This window comes from Nicotiana attenuata, unplaced genomic scaffold, assembly GCF_001879085.1.
Source record: "Nicotiana attenuata strain UT unplaced genomic scaffold, NIATTr2, whole genome shotgun sequence".
Taxonomy (NCBI): Eukaryota; Viridiplantae; Streptophyta; class Magnoliopsida; order Solanales; family Solanaceae; genus Nicotiana; species Nicotiana attenuata.
This window is the reverse complement of record NW_017675516.1, coordinates 15,503-40,764: the sequence shown is the minus strand read 5'-3', so window position 1 is coordinate 40,764 and position 25,262 is coordinate 15,503. Positions and strand designations below refer to the sequence as shown.

Here is a 25,262-nt window from a genome sequence, read left to right as displayed (position 1 = left end):
GTGAATTTGAGGTGCAATTAACATATAAGCAGATAAGGCTCAAATAAGAGGGGATTTCAATACACAATGATTTGGAAAGTAAACGAAGTTTGAAAGAGCAATTATTGAAAAGCTGATTCTTGGAAAAAGGAAGTCAAATATCTTTTAAGACAAAGAAAGAAAAGGAAAGAGGGTCCTAGGTTTAATAATAATATGGATCACATCAATGCAATACCCGGTAATCACTCCTCAAAAGAGGGCTACACGTGGTATTAGCGCACCGGTCATCATATCCATATCTACCCTTCCCACCCCGTTAAGGTATTAAAGCGCGGATTGGTCTCGATTACTTATTGCATGCTATTACCCGTCCCATTCCTATCAGTCCCGGAGGCACTTAGGACTACTAATCCTAAAGGGAGGGATATTAGGCTTATTTGAAGTTTCAAAGGTAAGAATCTAGGGCGACATAACATACAAAGACTGCACATAAAAGGGGAAGCACATAAACACATAAGGCTCAAGTATACCTCCTCCAAACACAAATAATCCAATAGCATGACTTAAATAAATGAGTCAGGTCTGATTCTAAAAAAATACTTGAGGGAAGAGGAGGTTGTTGTATTGCAGTAGGACTAGCTCATTACATGACTCAGTTAGGAAACAGAATCAGGCCTGCCTACTGATTGTAACGCTAAAACAAATAACAGGGCGAGCCCAGTTTTATTTTATATTGCCTAAGGCTTGCCTAAGTGTTCAAGCGAGGTCCTATAGGCATAGTATCTACTTAATTTAGAATGATGAAATAATAAAACTCAAAACGAAATCCTATAGGCATGCTTGCTAGACCTCATTAAGTGAGGGAATTAGATTATATTAAAAAAAGATTCAAAATGGGCGAAATTAAATTAGACCGGTTACAGATTCTGCAGGTGTACTATTACTGATTTTAATCCCTAAGAGCATGATATCTAACATTGACTGTGAACGAAGCGAATCAGATTTATTTAAGAATCCCTATAGGCATGATTTCTATTCATTACTGATTTTTAACACATCACTGGATTATAACCACGTGGGCCCTAAAACATGATATCTAAACGTGTAGAATGTTAGATAATCCCTATAGGCAGGTTATCTAGATATGAAGTTGAACATGCAGACTAAATCTCTATAGGCATGATATTTAAGGTGCATAATTAAAATACCCTATAGTCATGGTTCCTAAATGCAGTTTGAATATGCATAAATTTAAAATGTCCTATAGGCATGGTTTCTAAATGCAGTTTGAATATGCAGAAACTTAAAATATCCTATAGGCATGGTTTCTACCCTTGACATGCATAAATACCCAACCCTTTTTACTAGCCAGCCCCAAATGTTCATTATAAATTATTACAAACCAGGAATAATAAATTACATCAGAATACATAAAAAATACAACTAGAGGAGGCCTGATTCTTGGTTCCTCCCTGAGCTATGGAATAAACTGCCTTAAGATGCCATTGCTTCAAAGCCTTTCACAAACTTGAGTGTGTCAGAGTTCCCTAAGGGCCTCAATAGGACCCCGGGCAGTGCTCACAACCAAATTACATCACCAGAATAGGGACAAGTGCAGTATGGAAATGCCAGCCCTCATGTGTCCAAGTTCAGAGGGAGCTCATGGGTCCCAAGGCAAGGCTCACATGAGGGGGGAAGAACTTAAGTTCTAAGAAGAGGGTGAAAGTGCAGGAACAGAATTTTAAGGGTTGAGGGAATGAAGGAGAGGGAAAGGGATTGGGGACAGCCATTAAACACTTCAAAGAATTGATAATCTCACACCGAGGGGGCAGGGGATTGGGGATCCATTGCAAGGAGCTTATATACTTAGGCATGAGTTAATTCTGGGCATGCACAGCAATAGGGAGTGTTGTCATGCTTGCAAAATCAACCAGAACACACACATATAAGGGTAACATGGAGGTTGTGATCCTAGAAGGACCAGGTTTGGGTCATGCTCAGCAATATTCGATGCTGTCATGCCCCAAACAACCCATAAGTACTAAACACATTGGGGTAGGGATTTAGGATTCATAATACATTGATTCAGAACAGGAGAAAAGAAATTACAGCATGCTAAGTAAAGGTACTGAATTAGATACAAGCAGTAGGCAGACAAGAATGCAAGAACATTAAGTAACCATGTTGTTTTTTATGCTGAAAACTTAATTAGAACATACCAGTCAAAGAAGCAAAGTGTAGTAAAGAAAAGTAGCAGGACTTCGAAATATAGCCTTGGCTTTCAGCCGGCTAAACAGGCCACAGTGCAAGTAGTAAAGCAAGAGAGTGTTTGAGTGTAAATGTGAGTTCAGAACTAAGTGTTCGTGTCTTTGTGTTAATGAGAGAGTATGTATATATAGTAGTTCGAAACCATGTAAAATAAGGCAAGAATTACAATTGTATAGTAATTATGGAACCAAGTACTAATCAGAATCAAATCAAATACAAGTACTCCTTTAATTAAGGGGCAATCAACCAACGGTAATGGGCAGAAAATATTTAAGGAAAGAAATCAAGTAGAGAAACATGTACAGAATAGACGATTAGGGATAAGTACATAGGGGTTCACTTAAGGAAACAAGAATCAGTAAAATACTCGGTTAACCAAATAAGGTAAGAAAGCACAATCGAAAATCAGCACATGGTAAATCAGGAATCAAGGATTCGAAATTACTGATTTAAGGAGAGTATCATAAACCAAGTTAAAATAGGAGAATCAAAAGTCTAAAGGGAAGTTTTCAAATCAAGCCAAGAAACAGGGAAATCAGAATCAATCAAAAGAAAGTCATGAGTCATGTTTTAGCATATGAATAGAGTGAGAATGAGTAACCAAACATAGTAAGCAAAGAGGCAAGTCTTGACCAGTCAAGACGAACACAAGCACATAGAGTTGATGTAAGTTTGGCATAAGGAACTCAATAGAAACCATTCGAAGCGAGATAGTCACAAAACTTAAACAAGCACATGCTAGTCACAAAATCAAACGAAGAAGCCTAGAAAAAATTAGGGCTTTCAACATAGGCGAGTCAAAGAGAAGATAGAAACCCAGAATCAGAAGAATCGCACAAAGGGAACAAGGGATTTCGAAAAGAACTTCTGCACTTAAACGAACAGTCTCAGACCCCAAAACCATAATATTTTCCACAATAGAGGGGTTTTAAAAAGAGGATAAATAGACAGATCGGGCCAAAAACCAGGAAAACAAACATTCATTTTATAAACGGTTAAAAGGAATTAGGGGTTTTAACATGCAAACTCAAGCAGAAGGATAATACAAGCAAACACAGCAAAACATATCGAAAAATCAAATAAAGGTTTCGAAATAACTTAACAGAAACCCTAATCGAAAAGATAAGGAGTTTTGAAAGCGGAGCTTTAAAAGAAACTTCGAGAAAATGCTTAAAAGTTCAGAGCAGACCTAGGTATGAAACAAATCTAAGAGAAATCGAGAGAACCTCGAAGGTTAGGATTTCAGAGGAACCCCAAGTGGTGAGAAAGGCTTTGAAAACCATCGATCTAAGCAGGAGAGTCGAGAGTCAGACTCGAACAGCCATCGCTGGCCGGAGAAAGGTTAGAAACGACCGGAGAACAGCCGTAAACCAGAATCGACCAAGGTCTGGACCAAACTCTTTCAAGATCTAGCCTTGAAACCATAATAATCGAACACGTAGAAGCCATGGGAGGTGGATACAGGTCTCCGATGACCTTGAAAGCCATAGATTTGGGAGGTATTAGGATTGTAGTTGATGGCGGCGGCTAGGGTTCGAGAGGGTTTGAGAGAGGATTAAGAGAGAAAGGGATTCAGAGGCGGCGGAGTGTGTGAAATGGGGTGGGGTAAGAGGTCGTTTGAGATAAATAATGGAAAGGGCCGATATTGGCCGTTGATCATTTTGATCAACGGCTAGGATTAGGTAGGGGATCCGGGTTGGGTTATTTAATGGGTTGTGGGTTGGTTTGAACGGGAGTTGGGTCAGGGTAATTGGGCCTCTGATTAGGTTTAATTGGGGTTCCAAATCAGGCTACATTTGAAATAAAAATGGGCTAGATTTCAAATAGCCAATTTTCCCTTATTTATTTTATAAAAATAGCAAATTGAATTCTGAAAACAAATTAAAAGCGTAAAAAAGATTTATAATCTATAATTTTTAATTTAAAAATACTGGGCTTAATTTTTATAAATATAAACGCAATTAAATCTTAAAGAGGCTAATATTGCAATTACATGCAATTTAGCTTTAAAAATGCCAAATAAATTTGTAAAAATGTGCAAAAAATTATTTTAGTTACATTTCAGCATGAATATGAGAATCCAATAAATGAATCACCAAAAATGATAATTTTGAGAATAATTATTGGGTTTTTATGGATAAAATAGGGCAATAAATTAATTTATAGATTCTTAAAAATTAAGAAAAAATAGTAAAATATTTGGACATACTTATATATGCATGCTCGTGCTATTTTGAAAGTAGTTTGCATGTTTAAAAATATATAGGGAAAAATTGGGTGTCAACACTAGGCACAGCAAAGATGTTGGCATACTACTCAATCAATGCAGATAGTTCAGGGGCAATTACTTCACCTTGTGCAGCCTCAATGTTATGGCAAGAAGTACCTTCCTCTTCACTAGTTGTTCATGTTAGCATAAAGAACTGAGTACTTCCTTCTTCAATCTTATTAACAGTCTTAGCTTTAGTTGACTTTATCTGATTAGTTGCCCCTCTTAAAACATATTTTTTACCTTGATACACGAACTCAATGGTCCTATTTATGAAGTCAAATAGGATTCTACCCAAGGTATTTAGCCATTGTACTCCTAAAACATCACCTACATTACCCAATGGCAATAGTAGGAAATCAGAACTGAATGTGGTACCTTGTAAGAGCCATTGAAGATTTTTGCAGACTGAGGCAGTTTGCACCTTTCTTCCATCAGCTACACTCACTGACTGAGCCATAATATTGCTTGCTTGACACCCTAACTTCTTGGATATGTCTTGATCAATGAATTTATGTGTGCTTCCTGTGTCAATAAGAACTTGCAGTGGTCTCTTCTAATGGTATCCAGTAACTCTGAGTTTGATAGTTGTCACACCAGTAAAGCTTGTCGTGATATAGTCATGAGTTCATCTGTCCCTTCCATAATCTCCTACAGAGAACTTTCTCCTGTCTCACTCACAACTATATCCTCATCAACAACCTCCACCATATAGATCTGCCTATTTGAGTTACATTTATGTCCTGGGACATACTTCTCATCACAGAAAAAATAAAGACCTTTAGCCCTCTTATCATCCATTTCTGCTTTAGTTAACCTTCTCCCTGGGATTCTATTAGGTTTATTCTGTTGTGATTCAATTGGCTTCTTGAATGTAGGTTGAGGAGTAGACGGTTTGTGAAAATTCTGTGACCTATAGTAATTTGGAGCAGGTAGTAGACCACCTTGAGTTGACTTACTCAAAGGTTTCAGTCCCCAAGTTTTTGCTTGCGCTTCAAACACTTCCTCTTGCAGTCTTGAAATCTTGTAGGCTTGCATTAGTGTTCTTGGGGCTTGGACATATACTGCTTTGTTAAGCTAAGGTTTCCAGCCTCCTAAGAAACACCTAATAGTATTCTCATTGGAAAGATTCACACCAGTCAATAACCTATCAAACTCAGCTTGATATTCTCTCACACTTCCAGTTTGCACCAGATTCTTAAGAGATACCATGTGATCATCAAATTCTTCCCCAAACCTCTCATTCAAAGCTATTACATACTCAGTCCAAGTAGGATCGATCGTTGAGTTTCTAGCAAATATATACCCTATGCCAAGCAATAGTCTCCCCTTTCAAATGGATTGAAGTAACCTTAACTCTTGGATCAAATGGAACTTCATCCATAGAAGAAAACTGATTCACCTTATACAACCAAGTCTTCAAATCATGGCCAGAGAATTTAGGAAATTTTAACCTCAAGTATCTAGTGAAGAAATTACCAGTAGCTGCTTGATTTCCTTGATTGTCCCTCATCCTTCTTTCGGGTACAACCTCTACAGAACCATCTCTGTCTTCTAATGAAGATTCAGTACTTCGAGCTTCAATTCTACTACCTTTTCTGCTGAGATTATTAATGATTGATCATATCTCCCCAATCTCCTTATCCGCCATTAAATTGCACTCATTCATGCTCGGCATTTCCTCAATGAGCTTTTGTAACTGTAATTGAATCTGAACAAGTTTTTCTCCCATATCATCTGATTGCTGCTCCTGGATTCTATTTCTGGTCACGATTTTACTATTTTTAGTCATGATGTGAAGCCGAGAATCGTGTTGCTCCGATATCAATTGATGCACACAGTGGAATCAAAGAGAAAATTAATCTAGGAAATTCAAGGATTTCGAAGAACAATGAACTAAAATCAGGGTAGCACCAAGAATTTAGCTTAAGAAGAGTTACGAGTAAGAGTAGAGTGTTATTTTCATGAATGAATCCAATGTACATATTACACTCGATATAGGGAAGATCTCAGCTCAAGGATTCCCTTTACTCTAACTAATTGTTACAAACTCCTAACTAACTCTGTGACTTCAACTAACTTCCACAAGCTTCTACAACTATGTATCATCACTAATAATTGCGACACAACACCATCTAAAATCTTAGGATCTACAATCTTACAACTCTTCTTTGGATTCTCTCTTAGCCCATAACCAAAATACTTCTCTTCCCTAATTTCTTCTTCTTGTTGTTTTAAGGAATGGGGTGAGAGAGTTGACTCGCTACGGCCGTCGGAATATTGTTTCTGCGGCGGAGTTTTTGGGTTAAATTTGCCGGGTCGGGTGACAGGACGGGTTATTCAAATCCGGTTGGATATGAATTAAAAGAGGTGGTGTTATTATAAATAAAAAATACACATGTTAATTTATGAGTGGGTGACTTATTCATTATGGAAGCCGTTTGAAAATAAGGGGTATCCGAGCCAAGTATGTGTCACGACCCCAGTTCACCCTCCATGAACATGTCGTGATGGCACCTAGTTCCTACGACTAGGTAAGCCTAACAATGCGGAAATTTAACAACTTAACTTGCGGAATAAATAATTTAAACTGAACATATAGAATAACAACCGTATATAAGGCCGCTCGGCCCACACAACTATAAAGATAAGCGGAAGTCTACAACTTAATCCCAAAACCCGGAAACTCACGGGAACCACAGGCTAATAGAAAACATAGTACGCTGCTCTATCTCCAGAATATCTAAACAACTGAGAGAAAGGAATAAACTAAATACTAAGGCTGGAACAGAATAGAGACTCCTGGTCTGCGGACGCGGCAGATATACCTCGAAGTCTCTGTATAGATCCTCGCCTCAAGGATACTGCGCCTGAGTAGAGGTACCTGGATAATATGCACATGAAAAACATGCGCAGGAAGGGCATGAGTACACCACAGCGGTACTCAGTAAGTGCCAAGCCGAACCTCGGTTGGGTAGTGACGAGGAAGGTCAGGGCCCTACTGAGATAAAATATAATAATAATAATAATTAACTGTATGAAAATCTGACAGAAATAATAAGTACAGCAGTGAGATAAGGCAGGTCAACGAGGCAATAACAACTACAAAAGGCAGAGTAAACACAGAGTAAATACAGCTCAATGTCAATGATACCAATGAGGGTCTCCCAGGATACCGTCCTGTAGCCCTTTCCTCAACTGTCCAGTGGATCTCCCGGGATACCGTCCCGTAGTCCAACTCATGTACCAGTTCGAAGGATCTCCCGGGATACCGTCCCGTAGTCCAACCATCAATATGCAGGGGGGATCTATCGGGAATCTAACCCGCAGTCCCAAAGTAAAAGTGCAGGGGGATCTATCGGGAATGTAACCCGCAGTCCCAAAGTAAAAGTACAGGGAAATCTATCGGGAATCGAACCCGCAGTCCCAAAGTAAACAGACAAGGGGGGGAGCTACCGGAATCCCACATCCGTAGTCCCAATGTAAATGCGCAACCACAGCCAGAAATATATCAAGGAATGAAGTACGAAAGACAAACAACAGATAGGACTAGCCTAGCATGCTTCACATAGTACAGTCAAGACAACTTAAGCAATTAGGCAGTCAAGTCAGCTAAACATGCTTTTTCTAATCTAGCACAAGTTATAATTTCAAGTAGAATACGGCAAATAAGAAAGAAACTAAATCTCAATAACTTAAGTAAAAACCGGATTCTTCATCAATCGGCTCAAGTACGCGCTCGTCACCTCACGTACAAGGAACTCAAATATCAAGTAACAATCCTAAGGGGAAAGGTCCCCCACATAAGGTTAGACAAGCCACTTACCTCAACCGGCTCCAAAAATCAACTTGAAATCACTCTTTTGCCACGAGTATCCGACTCCAAATGGCCCAAATCTATTCATTTCAATTACATCTCGTAAATAACGTCTCAAGCAACTAATTCTACTATTTAATTTACAGCTAAGACGCAAATTTAGGTAAAATGACCAAAATGCCCCTCAGGCCAACGTGGTCGAAACCCGAGGTTCGAACCAAAATTCGGTTACCTATTCCCCCACGAACCCAAATATATGATTTGTTTTGAAATCGGACCTCAAATTGAGGTCCAAATCCCCAATTTTAGAAAAAACCTAGGTTCTACCCCAAACCCCCAATTTCACCCATAAAATCCATTGATTTTAAGTGGAAAACAAGTTAAATGATGTAAATGATTGAAGGAATTAAGTAAAAATCGACTTACAAATGATTTGGAAGAAGTTTTGTCCTTGAAAAATCGCCTATGGGGTTTGGGTCTTGAAAGAATGGTGAAAAATGGTGGAAAATCGACTAAGTATAAAATTGCTGGGTCTCTGATGTCGCATTTGCGGACTGGGGTTCGCAATTGCGAACCCCGACCAAGCTTGGGAATTGCGAAATACTTGTTCGCATTTGCGAACCCCGAGGGAAAATGGGAGGTTCGCATTTGCGAACCATAGGGTCGCATTTGCGAAACCTCTGACTTCGCATTTGCGAGGTCCAGTACCGCATTTGCGATAGTTCCAGACCTGGCCAATTCTTGCATTTGCGAGCTGACCCTTCGCACCTACAGGTCAGTTGTGGCTGCAATTTTCCCAAGGTTGAAAAAGCACTCCGACACCTATCCAAAACTCACCCGAGCCCTCGGGGCTCCAAACCAAACATGCACACAACCTCAAAAACATCCTACGGACTTACTCGCGTGATCAAATCGCCAAATTAACATCATAAACATCGAATCAAGCCTCAAAACTCATGATTTCTTCCAATTTCTTCATAAAATATCAAATTTCCATTTTAAGTCCAAAACACGTCAAACGACGTCCGTTTTCAACCAAACTTTACAGAAAGCGCTTAAACCATGTGAGACTTGTATCGGGCGCCGGAACCAAAATACGGGCCCGATAACATAGTCTTTTAATCAAATTTCATTTCCAATTTCCTTAATTATTTCCAGAAAACAATTTCACACAAAAATTCATTTCTCGGACTAGGGACCTCGGAATTCGATTCTGGGCATACGCCCAAGTGCCATATATTCCTACGGACCCTCCGGGACCGTCAAATCACGGGTCCAGGTCCGTTTACCCAAAAAGTTAACCAGAGTCAAATTTATTCAACTTAATATCAAAATTTAGCATTTTTCTCACAGAATTCATATCTAAGCCTTCCGGCTACGGGTCCGGACTGCGCAAGCAAAATCGAGGCAACCCCATATGAGGTTTTCAAGGCCTCGGAAGTACAGAACGGGTAATAAATAAGTGATGACCCCATTGGGTCGTCACAGTATGTAACTGCAAGGTTGATTATGAGCCAAAGTTCTAACGAGGGTTATTTGTAGACCTTTTCGTAATGTTCGGGGGGGGGGGGGTTGGACCTTTTTCGTACATTTTATTGGATCAAAAATTTAGACTTTATGAATTTTGATTATCTAGCTTTATATTTTATTTAGACTCCGCCTGCAGAACAGATTTCGGCGGCCGTAGCGAGTCAACTCTCTCACCCCATTCCTTAAAACAACAACAAGAAGAAATTAGGGAAGAGAGGTATGGTAGTGAATTTTGTGTCTGAGCATACTATGAAAGATAAGATTGAGATAGAAATTATTCGGAATAAGGCGGGAGTGGCCTCTATGGTGGACAAAGTATAGGAAGTGAGGCTGGAATGATTCGGGCACGGAAAAGGAGATGCACGTACGCCCCTGCGAGGAGGCGTGAGAGGTTGACCATGGTGGGGTACAGGCAGGGTGGAGGTAGGCCTAAGAAGCATTGGAAAAAGGTGATTAGGCAGAAAATGATGCAGCTTCAGCTTTCAGAGGACATGACCCTTGATAGGAGGGCGTGGAGGTTGAGAATTAGAGCAGAAGGTAATTAGTAGGTAGTCGAGCATATCTCTTTTCCATACCGATTGTATTAACAATACTCTTGTAGTTTCTTATTCCTAGATTTATATCACTACATGTTGCTTCTTTCGTTTCGGTTATCTTATCATCTTATTTTGTTGTTATTACTGCTTGTTGTTGTTGCTTCTTTTACATTTTTTCTTGAGTCATAGGAGGGGATTTCAATGGTCATATTGGGTTGACTGCTGGTGGTTATGGCGAGGTGCATGGAGGCTTCGATTTTTGGGGGAGGAACGGAGGAGGTACCTCGCTGTTGGACTTCGCTAAGGCTTTGGGGTTGGTGATTGCGAACTCTAGCTTTCCGAAGAGGGAGGAGCATTTGGTAACTTTTCAAAATGTGGTGGCGAAGACTCAGATTGACTATCTCCTCCTCAGGAGGTGTGATAGAGGGCTGTGCAAGGATTGCAAGGTGATTCTGGGTGAGATACTCGCGACGCAGCATAGGCTCTTGGTGATGGACATTGGTATTAGGTTAAAGAGGAGGAAAAGGTCTGCTCGAGAAAAACCGAGAATCAGGTGGGGAGCCTTAACTAACGATAAAGCCCAAGAGTTGAAGGAGCGGTTATCGGCTATGGGAGCTTGGAGGAGCAGTGGAGACGCGAGCACTATGTGGTCAGCGATAGCAGACTGTATAAGGGAGGCTGCGAGAGAGGTGTTAGGGGTCTCGACAGGCATCTCTAGTGGGCATAAAGGAGACTGGTGGTAGAATAAAGTGGTCCAAAGTAAGGTGGAAGCGAAGAAGGCGGCGTACCTAAAGTTAGTGGGGAGCATAGGTGAGGAGGAGGGGCGAGCGTGTATTGAGAGGTATAAGGTAGCTAGGAAGGAAGCTAAGCTAGCGGTCACGGAGGCAAAGACTGTGGCTTATGGTCGTTTGTACGAGGAACTGGGGGAAAAAGGCGGGGAGAAAAAGTTATTCCGGCTAGCCAAGTTGAGAGAGAGGAAGGCTCGGGATTTGGACCAATGCATCAAGGACGAAGATGGTAGAGTTTTGATGGAAGATGCCCAGAATAAGAGGAGATGGCAAACTTACTTTCATAAACTTCTGAATGAAGAAGGGGATCGGGATATTGTGCTAGGCAAATTGGAGCATTCCGAGAGTCACCGTGACTTTAGGTACTGTAGGCGTATCAAGGTTGAGGAGGTCGTGGGAGCTATGCCTAAGATGAGTAAGGGCAGAGCGACCGGGCCAGACGAGATTCCGTTAGAATTTTGGAAGTGTGTGGGGAGAGCAGGTTTGGAGTGGTTGACTGGGTTGTTTAATGTTATTTTTAAGGCGAGGAGGATGCCGGATGAGTGGAGGTGGAGTACGGTGGTTCCATTGTATAAGAACAAAGGTGATATCCAGAGTTGTAACAATTATAGGGGTATCAAATTACTGAGTCATACCATGAAAGTGTAGGAGAGGGTGGTTGAAGCGAGGGTGAGGATGATAGTATCCGTATCCGACAACCAGCTCGGGTTTATGTCGGGTCGTTCTACTACAAAAGCTATACACCTTGTTAGGAGGTTGGTGGAACTGTACAGAGAGAGGAAGAAGAACCTGCACATGGTGTTTATTGACCTAGAGAAAGCGTATGATAAGGTTCATAGAGAAGTTCTCTGGAGATGCTTGGAGGCAAAAGATGTGTCGGTTCCCTACATTATGGCAATTAAGGACATGTATGATGGGGCTAAGACTCGGGTTAGGATCGTAGGAGGCGACTCTGAGCATTTTTCGGTTGTGATGGGGTTACACCAAGGTTCTGCGCTCCGTCCGTTCTTATTCTCCCTGGTGATGGACATGTTAACACACCATATTCAGGGGGAGGTGCCATGGTGCATGTTATTCGCCAATGACATAGTTCTGATTGATGAGTCGCGAGCCGGTGTTAACGAGAGGCTGGGCGTTTGGAGACAGACTCTTGAGTCTAAGGGTTTCAAGCTGAGCAGGACGAAGACAGAATACTTGGAGTGTAAGTTCAGTGCTGAGCCGGGGGAAGTAGGCGTGGATGTGAGGCTTGAATCACAGGTCATCCCAAGTAGAGGAAGCTTCAAGTACCTTGGGTCAGTTATCCAAGGGAAGAGGAGATCAACGAGGATGTCACACATCGTATTGGGGTAGGATGGATGAAGTGGAGGTTAGCATCTAGAGTCCTGTGTGACAAGAGAGTGTCACCGATACTCAAATGTAAGTTCTATAAAGCGGTGGTTAGACTAGCCATGATGTATGGGGCTGAGTGTTGGCATGTTAATAACTCACATATCCAAAAGATGAAAGAAGAAGAAATGAGGATGTTGAGGTGGATGTGTGGGCACACTAGGATGGATAAGATTAGGAATGATGATTTTTGGGAGAAGGTGCACGTGGCTCCCATTGATGACAAGATGCCGGAAGTGAGCCTCAGATGGTTCTGGCATGTTCAGAGGAGAAACCCAGATGCTCCGGTCAGGAAGTGTGAGAGTCTGGTTGTGGAGGGCGCGAGAAGAGGTAGAGGGTGGCCTAAGAAGTATTGGGGAGAGGTGATCATGCAGGATTTGGCGAGGCTTCAGATTTCCGAGGACGTGACACTTGATAGGAAGATGTGGAGGTCGAGTATTAGGGTTGTAGGTTAGGAGGTAGTTGAGTCTTGCCTTACTTTGTACCTTTGAAAGACTGGTCGGGTAGGGTTTTTGCCTAAGATAGCTAGTGGCAATATTGTGTCTAAGATAGCTAGTGGCAATATTGTGTCTTACTATTTCGCTTTTCAGTGTAGGACCTATTTACTAGCTATCGCTTTTGCTTTGCATCTTTATTCTGGATTTCATGTTGTTCATATTTTTCCTATGAATTTTGTGGTGATACTAATATTGTCTTCTTTTGTCTTTTTGTTTTCTTGAGCCGAGGGTCTTTCGGAAACAGCCTCTCTACTCCTTCGGGGTAGGGGTAAGGTCTGCGTACACACTACCCTCCCCAGATCCCACCAATGGGATTACTGGGTTGTTGTTGTTGGAGGTCTATCAGAAACAATCTTTTTACCTCCACAAGGTAGGGGTAAAGTTTGTGTACACACCTGAAGCGAATCTAAAATTTTAAGTTTATGGGTTCCTATAGAAATCTCAAGTTAATATACAATAATAACTGAATTAACAGACTGAGTTCCAAGCTCAGTATTCTTATACATTTAATGAATTTTTCAATACAAATACCAGATCTAGACAAAAATTACTGACTTCACGGAAATCCGTAACTAATGCACTGGATCTGCCCCTGGTACACACTACTCTCCCCAAACTCCACTAGTAGGATTACACCTGGTTGTATCGTTGTTGTACTTATTCTGAATTCACATATCTAATGATTCGTACTTGACTTACAAATAATTCGAGCTTTGGACGTGCCTAATATGTGGTAAACTTAGGTCATTTATTTTTTAAGCTTAGTCCGTCACGTTTTCTTATTGATGAACATTTCAATTAAACTATGATATGCAATTAACATTATGAATTGCATTTCAAGTAGTCTAATCTGCAATAGCATTATTAATGTACCATACATGGCTTTACATTCAATAGTTTTCTAAAATGAAAGCTCACGTAGCCAACCAACTGAAGTACTAAGATTCTTTACTGCGGCCAGAGGCGGACTCATGTGTATGGGTGAGGAGTCACCGGACCCAGTAAACTTTGGCCGAAATTCTGTGTATATATACGTATATACATTGAAAATGATTAATTTAAAGTAGTTGGCACCCTGAATACTAAAAGCCTTTAGGGGGTACTGGTTAAGTGAAATAATGTGCCCCGTAGCGTAAAAATTCTGGGTCCGCCTCTGACCGCGGCAGTTGAATCACAAGATTAGAAGAAAATACAAAATGGTCTAATGACTAATATATGAGTAGCATTACTTTTACATAGAATTTTACTTTTTACTTCCTTTCTTTTCTTTATACTTAAAGTTTACTTAAAAATAAAGAACACACGAAAGTAAAATGTACACTTTAATCCTGATCTACTTAATATTTACATAACATTCTCGCTTAAGCTTGGAATATGTATTTTATATTGCAAATATCTTAACTTGCAAATTTTCTTGAACAAAGTGACAATCGACCTTAATGTGTTTAGTCTTATTCAAAATGACATTTCGTGCAGTGATGTGAAAAAACTGATAAATTTTGCTTGACTACCTAATGAAAATAAGGCTATTAATTTTTATCAACAAAATCCTATGTATAGATTTATGTTTTTTTCTAAAACAAACAAAGTGACTCAATCATAACAGTGGACATTGATAACTTGCTACAATATGTTCATTTAACTTGCTGACAAACGAAGATGTATATTATAGATTTTCTTACCAACCATTTCTTGTCAATGTCAACAATACTATTGGGGAATTGCTGAGAATAACCACATTACTTGTAGACAACATATTAACCCTTCTAGTTCAAAACGTATTTTACGTCAGCAAACGTCTTGACTAATTCCACCAGATACCTAGTAACTCGGCGCACCAAGATTTAGGCAAATGTGAGCGAAATCACCTAGCTTTTCGTCTTTCCTGAAATTTGAACCCTGGTCTCCTATAATTTTACGTCACATTACTTGTAGACAACACATTAACCCTTCTAGTTCAAAACGTATTTTACGTCAGCAAATACCTTGACTAATTCCACTAGATACCTACTACCTCCCACCAATATAAATATAGGTACAGTAACTCGGCGCACCAAGATTTAGGCAAACGTGACGAAATCACCTAGCTTTTTGTCTTTCCTGAAATTTGAACCCTGGTCTCCTATAATTTTAGGTCACATTATTTGTAGACAACACATTAACACTTCTAGTTCAAAACGTATTTTACGTCAGCAAATACCTTGATTAACTTCACCAGATACCTACTACCTCCCACCAATATAAATCTAGGTACAGTAACTCGGCGCACCAAGATTTAGGCAAATGTGAGCAAAATCACCTAGCTTTTTGTCTTTCCTGAAATTTGAACCCTGGTCTCATATAATTTTACGTCACATTACTTGTAGACAACACATTAACATTTCTAGTTCAAAACGTATTTTATGTCAACAAACACCTTGACTAATTCCACCAGATACCTACTACCTCCCACCAATATAAATCTAGGTACAGTAACTCGGCGCACCAAGATTTAGGCAAATGTGACGAAATCACCTAGCTTTTTTCTGTCTTTCCTGAAATTAGAACCCCGGTCTCCTATAATTTTCACCAACTTCGTTGATCATTAAGCCACAACCTTGACCGTTATATCATATGTCTATATATTCTACATATTGTGGTTAGTGATAACCAACTACCTACAACAAATAGCCAAGCTGTTACCACATTTTTCCAACTGCTAATAATGCTCCTGCAGCAATTTTGTGCTGTACTTATTGTTGTAATTTCCTTTTCCAGCCCAAGTTTTTGTAGACAAGATTATGTATCAGCTGTTGGTGACCCTGGCATGAGAAGAGATGATCTTAGAATAGCAATCGAGGCATGGAATCAGTGCAATGAAGTTGGTGAAGAAGCTCCAAATATGGGAAGTCCTAGAGAAGCAGACTGCTTTGATATTGATAATTCTACAATCCCCAGTGAGTTCTTACTACTTTTAACTCCATAAATTTCCAGTGCCTCCTATCTAATATTGAACTACGATGCGCTTAACTGAAGCGACATGGACAATGAGGATTCATATAGCTGATTCTACCTTACTTGAGGTTGAGGCGTGGTTCTTATTGTTATATTTTCAGTGCCTGGATATTAGGCCATGGATTGCCTGCCTCAGAAATATAAACAGCTATAAGTTCAGAGTTTTCAAGTCCCGCCGCCTCTCTCCCCCTCCCTTCTCTCCCCCCACCACCACAAAAAAGAATATGAAAAAAAGAGAGGTTAAAAACATGAGTAAGAAAGAAAAATGGCAGGCGGGTGCACAAAGCATCCCGCATTCACGTAAGGTCCAGGGAAGGCCGCACCCCAAGGGATGTGTGATGTAGACATCCTACCCTAAACATTAGTGGCTGCTTCTACGGCTCGAACCCGTGACCAATAGGTCACATGAAGACAACTTTACTGTTGCTCCAAGGCTCCGCTTCTATAACAAAAAGTCATGACGTCTATATACTGATAGTTTAAAAGTTTTTTTACACTATCAGATTATTTGCATGTAAATATCCACAATAAATGGAATTAGTAATTTGAAAAATAAGACAAGTAACCTTCTATAGCATGTTAAATTGCACTGATAGCATAACATGCTATCATAACATGGCAGTACACTGTCAGTGGGTATAAGTTATATACTTTAAAAGAAATACTAATTTGGTATATCTGTATAAAGTCAGGTTAATTCACAGGGTAAAAGAAGAAGAGAATAAGTTTGGCATATCAAATGCTTTTTCTCAAGGTTTATGGACATTCTCTGCTGATGAATATGCAGCATGGAAAGAAATATATCTTGGCAACAAATGTGAAGTGCAAGATGAGTCAAAATCCTGGCAGTTTTGGATGATAATGCTCAAGAGTGGAAACATGGACACATTAGCTGCTATATGTCCTAAAAATGGCAGAAAAGCATATCCCTTTCCACCAGATTCCGGATTTCCGTGCTTCGGCGAAGGTTGCATGAACATGCCACTGATTTATCATAACTATACAAGAGTAGGACAAGGCAATAAACTTAAGGGAAGTTTTTATGGAACTTGGGATTTGGATGCTGATGTTCACAAGGCAGAAGTAGAAAATGATACATCATATTATGCAGTGATATGGGAGAAAGAAGTTGGGAAGAAGAAAAGTTGGATCTTTCATCATGTGTTGAAGACATCAACAAAATATCCATGGTTGATGTTGTATTTAAGATCAGATGCCACAATGGGATTCTCTGGTGGATACCATTATCAAACCAGGGGAATGATGAAAAGTGTGTGTCTTTGGTTTCCCTTCCTGGAAGATTTTGTATACAAGTTAAAATTATCTTGAGATCATTTCAACTATGCCTATATATCACATAAAATGAAATATGCAAAGAAATGCTAAATCAAGTCCCGGAAAATGCAAGTAGGTTGCCATATGTACAAAATTGTCATAAGGTACTTCAGCAACTCACCTTACATAATATCCATGTGGCGCCACTTAAAAGTAACGAAAAATCCCATTTTCCGACCAACCTAATACCCGATGGTTTTCACCATGTGGCACATCATGAGTTTTCTTTAAGGATCAAAATATGAGTTTTTTTTTTTTTAAATAAAGTCGCGTGAATATTATGTAAGGTGAGTTGCTGAAGTTGTAACTTACTCGTGTCTTCAGGACCGCATTTAGCATTTTGAGGCATTTCTTTTGTGTTTCAAGTGATACATAGACATAGTTGAGTTATTTTTTCATTACAAAAAGTATTTTTATAACTTTATTGCAATAAACTAAAAATTGGATGACTATCCATGAAATTAACCCAAAACTATCCTTCATTATCTTCTCTCCACCAGAGGAAGGGAAATTGATCTCATTAAAAGCATTCTATCTTCCTTTCCTTACCATGCAAATCTCTAGTTTCTTGTCTGCCTCTTACATATAGTTAGCATTTATACTAACAACTATCTCCAGATCCCTTCTTCACCTAATTTCAGAGTAAAATTCAAATTGGAGATAAGGAAAGGTGGAGGACCAAAGAGCCAATTTTACCTCATGGACATTGGTAGTTGTTGGAAGAACAATGGCAAACCTTGCGATGGCGATGTCACAACAGACGTTACTCGGTATAGCGAGATGATCATAAATCCTGCTATAGACTCATGGTGCAATCTGAAAAGCCTAAGATCATGTCCACCTTACCACACCTTCCCTAATGGGACTCGTGTCCATCGATCCGACAAAAATAACTTCCCCTATGAGGCTTATCACTACTACTGTTCTCCAGGAAATGCTGAAAATCTTGAGGAACCTTATAACTTGTGTGATCCATATAGCAACCGTCAACCTCAGGAAATTCTGCAGATTTTGCCTCATCCAGTTTGGGGAGAATATGGATATCCAACAAAGAAGGGTGAAGGCTGGATAGGTGATCCTAGAACATGGGAACTTGATGTTGGGAAACTTTCAGAGTCCCTTTACTTCTACCAGGTGACTAATCTAAGCAAAAGATCTAATTTGCAAATGTAGCAAATGCATATTTTGTTGGGAAATGGACCGCTTTGTCTCTGTACTATACGAAATTGAGCAACTTTACCACCCGTTAGACTTCTGGTCCTTTCGTACCATTGCCGTTAGGAAAAGGTCTCATATTTGCCCTTATCATTAACGTAGCTCCAACTTGAAATGGGTGGATTCCAGATGTCCAAATTATTTAGAAAGTCCAAATTTACCCCTCAAGTTTTTTTAATGGTTTAAAATTACCCTCAGGTCAGAGCTCTGTTAGAAGTCAAGGGCAAAACCGAGACTTTTCCCTAACAACGGGGGTAAGATTTGACCAAAAGTCTAACGAAGGACAAAGTTGCTCAATTTCGGCTAGTATATAGACAAATTTGACCCTTTTTTTCTATTTTGTTTAAGGATCCAATCATTGAGTAACTTTGTGATAATGCAGGATCCTGGTACTCCACCAGCCAAGAGATATTGGCCATCCATTGATTTAGGTACAGAGATTTTTGTCAGTAGCAATGAATATGCAGAATGGACAGTTAGTGACTTTGACATCATTGTTCCTAGTGGCAAATGATCTCAGAAACTATTTCAAGAGTGTCTGTCAATATAGGGAAGCAGAAAAAAGTATTCTAAACGACTAAGTTCTAAATTCTCAATTATTTCCTCAAAATGTGATTTCCATTGAATACTCATGTCACAGGGAACTCTGAAAACCTCGTATTTCTTAGGGGTATCTAATACCTCAGAGTATTAGAAACAATTTGAATTAGATGCACGACAACAAGGTTTGCTCAAGATTAACAGGAAAAAAGAAAGCTTCAAAATGGATAACAGGAAAGCAGGGAAACAAGATTGGAGTTGCAGTCCAAAATGGTAGCAACTTCATTTAAGTGATAAATGATTAAATATAATATGTTGAGAGTCTTCTAATATTGCTTCCATGCCCTATTCACGGTATCCCTACCCCAAAACATTTAAGGAAAAAAGAAAAAAGAAAAAGGCATGCAGTGAAGTAAAAGGCGGTATGAAGAACAACAATTATATTCATTAATAAGATCAATAGTGCAGTAGCTAGAGCCTACAAATTTACAGGGGCATAGATACTAACTCAGCACGGTAAAATGAACAAAAAATGCCTAGTTTTCACAAAGAGACCCTATCTAGATATCAGCGTGATGTATGTATCATCAACCGTGTAAAAAAATTCCACCTCCAATCACTGGCGAACTGCTTGGTAAAATGAACATGCATACCTTGAATCGCCGTGTCGTTCTCAATTCAAAGGTGGACTACCTCCATTGAAGGAACATCAGCATACAGTCTGCTAAGTCAGACTACACCGAATTGCATTTGTGCCTGCAGTAGTTTTGCATCTATTGCAATTTGACCACCCAACTGTGCTACTTTTTCTTGTGTCTGATAATACGGGTTGGTGTTCATCTCAACATTCACGCTTGCGGTTGGTTTGGCAACCATGCCTTTTGCAGCTCCGTCTCTAACTTGTGTGGTGTCCTTGCCCTCTGCCCCATCCTTCTCTCGAATCTCAGGGTTCATCCTGAACATATAATGTGGAGAAATGCCATGAGGAAGGGCAGTATTCTTGGTATGTACACTTCCGTCATATGATAAAATTGGCCCTACAACTCTCCCAGGTTTGGCTGAAAACGATAGAAATGGTTATTAGAGAAGAATCCAACAAACATGCTGTGAAAAGAGTCCTTCACAACATTCTTTTTGCATATATGCATTCATCGACGGGTCCGAGTAGACATGATCATTCCCTCCACTCTGGGGGAGTAGGGTAAGTTTAAGAGCCTTTACCAAGGTTGAGTTGCAATTCTCAAGCTTTACGCATGGTAAAATAATTGACTTTGCTCATAAGATAGGCATTTAACAAACATCACATCAACCGCTAGAGGACTTAACAGTAAATACATGTTTAACTGTACCTGTAGGGACTCGATGTGGTGGCCGTGAAACGTTTTGTGTAGTTCCTAAGGTAGTCTCTGAGACTCTGACATCAGTAGCTGTTTTTTCTGTTACTTGCCTATGATCAAACACAGAGAAGTTCTGCCAAGCTTTGGGCGGAATGGTACTGGAATTAACTGTAGATCTGCACATATTTAGGAACATATGTGATTAAGAAAGAGGGAATTAGATCATGCTTTCAAACAACAGTTTTTCCCACTATGTAGACTAATTATTATTTCCACGAACTAGAACACTTGTATAGGTGAAAAGAACCCAACAAGATTGACAAAATGAATCCTGTATAACCTTACCGTGGAAGAGAGACGTGCTTTCTACCAAGAGGAATAACTGGCCCACTTTTACCACTATTTTCCTCAAGATAAGCAAATTGCCTTCTGAACTGACCACTTGCACTGCAAAAGTAAACAATTCCACAACGTTAATTAACAAACTGAGATAACATCGATTATGCTAAATGAAAGTAGAGATAAGCATTGAGTCAAGGAGCCTGTTTGAACCTAGGATAGAGAAAGTTGGTGCCATCATTTCCAGCTATGTAATCCTTCTGAAGTTGAGGATGATATTCCAATATCTCCCGATAAATTAGTTCCTTAATATCCTCCTTTGTTACCCTTCGCTTCTCAAATTCAAATTCCAGATTTGAGATTGGTCGACAAGAAGGTTCCCTCTCAATCTTGGCCAGTCCCTTGAAATAAGGATCGGATAAAGCCTAAAGGGAAGAAGAAGGGGGAAGAACCAGTGGAAGTAAATTTAGAACCAACTACTAACCAAGATAAGGATAAGAATAGAAAGATACCATTTATGATTATGTTAAAATCATGGACATAGTAGGAGGCACAACTACCTCTTCAGCAGTTGGTCGGTCCGTTGGATCAAATGCTAACAACCTCTGCAATAGTTGGAGCACCAAAGGATCTGCATCTGGAAATTTCTCAGTAAAAGGAACTGGGTTCTTTTTCCGCATGCTATTCAAATACTTTCTTGCCTTCTCATTACGAACCTGCACCCAAGAGAGGATGCTCCTCTATCAATATGTTGCATAATAAGGCTGAAATCCAGTCATCACAAAAAAAAAACAAATAGACTGACGGTTTTTACCCCAGAAATTGTATCAGCTGACGGCGTCCCAAGAAGATCAGTCATCAACTCTAACTGATGAACAATACTTTTGCCGGGGAACAATGGTTTTCCTGTTAGTACCTCCGCGAAAATGCAGCCAATACTCCAAATATCAATAGCAGGTGTATACTGCAGGAATGCAAGCAAAATACAAAGATTTAGCAAACAAACCTGCAAAAACAGCCGTAAAACCCTGCCAAAAAATTAACCCAGGACCTGACACAGTTTACCTGAAGAATAGACAATTCAACTTCCAGGAGAGTTCAATGGTCCTCCCTGAACAAGAACGGTTTTAATCTAGAAATCACTCTTTAACACACTTACAATGTATTGACTATATAAAAGTGGTATTCTAACCAAAAGCCACAGCTTCTAACAGTATCAGCATATGCTGCAACAAGAGTGGGACAAGTACCTTTTCACCTTTCTATAGCTATTTGGGGAAAAGAGCCTATCCATGATACCACGGGTGGAACTAGATAGAGTGAAGGGCTTAGCGAACCCCCTTCATCGGAAAATTATACAATGTAAATAGAGTAAAAATGATCTTTTTAGGTTATATGTGAGCTGTAGAATCCCCTTGACATGAAGAAAAATTCACGTATAGTAGTAAAGGGCATTCAAAATTGCTTTAGGTCATAGGTTCAAATTCCAACTGTGACATCCTAGAATTTTTTTGAATCCCCTTGTATAAATTTCTGGTTGTGCCATTGACGATACCACAATGGCATCAGAACCAACAAAATTTGGCAAAGGCAAAACAATTATTCATGTCAACGTTCTATTTCAACTAAATACATCCATGGGCAAGTACATCAAAAACTTGACTACAGAATGACCAAACATGCAATCCTAAGATGGTTCAAACAAATGAAACACAAAACTATTCATGTCAATGTTCTGCTTCATCTAATCATATCACCATCTTTGGTGGCATTCTCTTTTTTCCTTGTCCAAGACCTGGACGATGGAGGTATTGAAAGGGATATAGAGCCTTTTGACACATGAAACAAACAACCACCCACTAAAGAAACTGCTAAATAGAAGATGAAGCAGCATGAACTACCTTGGAAAAGAAAGATCCACATAATTCAGGAGCCCTGTACCACCTTGTAGCAACATAATCCTGCACGGTCAGAAGATAAAAGGTCAACAAATTACATCCAAATAAAATGCACTTCAAGTTAGTAAAGTTTACCCGATTTCAAGAAAAAATTAAAAAGATTAAATGACGTTGACCGCAGATGGGACAAAGATATAAAGAAAGCATACCGTCCAAAGTACTGTGGTTGGAGTATCACTGAATGCAACCCTTGCCAATCCAAGGTCACATATTTTGAGTTTACAATTTGCATTTGCCAATATGTTTTTCGGCTTAAGATCTCGATGGTAGACATTTGCTGAACAAACAAATACAAGACAGACAGAAAATAGTGAATATTCGTACCAGCTCAGCGCCTTCGACGTGAAGCCAAAAACAAAAAAGGACTACATTACCACATTCACAAGATAATTTACCTGTGTGCATATACTTCAGTGCTCGTAGCATCTGATATAGGAAAAAGCGATGGTGTTCATGTGTCAAGTCATCATTAGCTTTAATGACATGGTGAAGATCAGATTCCATAAGCTCAAAAACAACGTAAATATCTCTGAAATCTCGTCTTGAAGGTGGTAACATGATTCGCTTAATGTCCACGATATCAGGATGCCTTAAAAGTCTAAGCAATTTAATTTCGCGCAAAATTCGAATTGCATCAGACGTGTGCTCGAAAATATCAGTTATTTTCTTTATTGCCACTTTTTCTCCGGTATGAGTGTCGATAGCAGCACATACAACTCCATAACTTCCCTTCCCTATTACTTCCAGAATTTTATACCTAGTTGCATCTCCATACTCTGTAAAAAACTCCACTTCTTTGGTATTCTGAAAAATCATTGAGAAAAGTCAGTACAGTTGATACTCTCAAACTATACTTTCACAAGGTTGCTTTTTTCATTTCTAAGAAGCAAAAATAACAAAATCCAAGAACCATTTTTGTACTAATATTCAAGGGTAATACCAGCTAGAGATTTATCAGTGTTAAATAACACACCAAAAAAAATAGAGGACTAGTTAAGTGATTAACCTCAACTTCCAAAAACAAAAGCATTATGATTTCCCTGGTGAGACTAGGAAAAACAAGTCTCATAAGTGGAAATTTTTACCTGATTGTCTCCTCCCTTGCCCCAACAACCCCCACCCCCCGTCCGTTATACTATTTGTCTAGATTTAATATAAATGCTCTTGGAACAATATTTTCTACTTATCAAACACCAGAAAATAAACTTAAAAACCACCAACTTAAGGGCCCGTTTGGCCATAGAAAAAATTTCACTTTTTTCCAGAATCAGTGTCGCCATGAAAATTTCAAATTTCACTTCAAGTTGAATTTCAAAATTTTTCGAACATTTGAAAAACTTTTTTTCTAAAAAGCTATTTTCAAAATTCACTTCAAATCGCCCACAAAAATCCAAAAACAGCTCCAAATTGTATTCATGTCCAAATACAATCTAATTTTCAATACCATTTTCACTTGAATTTTTTTTTTTTTTTTACTTTTTTCCGGAATTTCACAATTCTTATGTTGGAAAACATTTTCCTTCATACAAACACATCCTATAGCCCTAACATAAAGCTGCTTTCTTTAGCAGCAATATAGACATTTGAAAATGAACGTAATTAGTAAAACAAAAAACTTATGCTTCTTAAAATCATCTGGACTGACCAAAGAAAACTGATCAGAACTCAAGAATACCAACTAACACAAAAACCCAAAATTTCTTCAGCAAGATTCAGTTCAATTTTACTTTGTGCTACTTAAATTCAATTCATGCAAACATTTTGTTCAGCTAATTAACACTTCTAAGCTCTTGAAAAGCAAAAAAAAAACACCCTCATCTGTCTTCAAGATCTCTCCTTTAGTACAACAAAATCAATTTATTTTATGTGTGTGTGTGTGTGTGTGAGAGAGAGAGAGAGAGAGAGAGAGAGAGAGAGAGATAACCTTTTTGCGATGATGATCTTGTTGCATCTTAATTTTGAGAATTACAACAACCCAGTAAGAGCAATAAACTGAAAATCAAGATTATCACACTACTACACCAAAAACTATAAATTGAGCAACAAAAATAGCATAAATTTTGAAAGAAACTGAACGGATAATCAGTAGAGAACAAACCCTTAATGGGTTTTGAAGATCTAATGGAGAGAAGAGGAGCTGAGAAGAGAAGGGAGAAAAAGAGAAGAATTTTAAGAAATGGAGGGTCTTTTTATAAAGGAAAAAAGTGTGTGGATCAAAAAGAGAAAAGAAAACAAAAAATTTTATCCGTTCACTGTGCTTTCGTCGGTTGTTATAGCTGTTGGCTTTTGATAGGTACGGAATTTTATACGGCTCGTGGCCTTCATTTGATGTTTTGTAAAATTTGAAAAAATTAACTTTCAAATAATAATAATAATAAATTTACCAAATAACATTTTACAAAATTTCAACAAAAGATTTTCTAACTTATAACTTCTAGTAAAAATTGACAATACTAAGGGTGTGTTTGGTATAA

The 25,262-nt window shown here is 39.1% G+C and overlaps 2 protein-coding genes across 3 annotated transcripts; one reads left to right on the top strand and one right to left on the bottom strand.

Moving 5' to 3' along the window:
* The first annotated feature begins 15,297 nt into the window (after nt 1-15,297).
* LOC109220155 lies at nt 15,298-19,146 on the top strand. Its single transcript, XM_019384618.1, has 4 exons — nt 15,298-16,006; nt 16,753-17,336; nt 18,018-18,533; nt 18,997-19,146. The coding sequence occupies exons 1-4, from the start codon at nt 15,775-15,777 to the stop codon at nt 19,126-19,128; spliced, it is 1,464 nt and encodes a 487-aa protein (XP_019240163.1). The 5' UTR covers nt 15,298-15,774; the 3' UTR covers nt 19,129-19,146.
* Nucleotides 19,147-19,579: 433 nt separating this feature from the next.
* Nucleotides 19,580-24,988, bottom strand: LOC109220156 (mitogen-activated protein kinase 19-like). 2 transcript variants are annotated; one of them, XM_019384620.1, is made up of 10 exons: nt 24,713-24,988; nt 23,184-23,592; nt 22,938-23,065; nt 22,732-22,791; nt 21,645-21,794; nt 21,391-21,546; nt 21,044-21,255; nt 20,837-20,938; nt 20,504-20,667; nt 19,580-20,109 (listed from the first exon to the last, which is right to left on the bottom strand). In XM_019384620.1, the coding sequence occupies exons 1-10, from the start codon at nt 24,737-24,739 to the stop codon at nt 20,105-20,107; spliced, it is 1,413 nt and encodes a 470-aa protein (XP_019240165.1). In that variant the 5' UTR covers nt 24,740-24,988; the 3' UTR covers nt 19,580-20,104. The 2 variants fall into 2 exon arrangements, with proteins under 2 accessions (XP_019240165.1, XP_019240164.1); XM_019384619.1 differs by having other exon boundaries at nt 19,580-20,212; nt 24,713-24,986.
* Between the last annotated feature and the right edge of the window lie 274 nt (nt 24,989-25,262).

Bases quoted from the DNA above. Each gene is read 5' to 3' on its own strand.
- LOC109220155 (XM_019384618.1), top strand. From the start codon at position 15,775: ATGCTCCTGCAGCAATTTTGTGCTGTACTTATTGTTGTAATTTCCTTT. The intron at 16,007-16,752 runs GTGAGTTCTTAC...ATCTGTATAAAG, and splicing joins TGATAATTCTACAATCCCCA to TCAGGTTAATTCACAGGGTA. The intron at 17,337-18,017 runs GTGTGTCTTTGG...AACTATCTCCAG, and splicing joins CCAGGGGAATGATGAAAAGT to ATCCCTTCTTCACCTAATTT.
- LOC109220156 (XM_019384619.1), bottom strand. From the start codon at position 24,739: ATGCAACAAGATCATCATCGCAAAAAG. The intron at 23,066-23,183 runs GTAAATTATCTT...TTGTTTGTTCAG, and splicing joins ACTGAAGTATATGCACACAG to CAAATGTCTACCATCGAGAT. The intron at 20,939-21,043 runs GTTCAAACAGGC...TTACTTTTGCAG, and splicing joins ACCAACTTTCTCTATCCTAG to TGCAAGTGGTCAGTTCAGAA.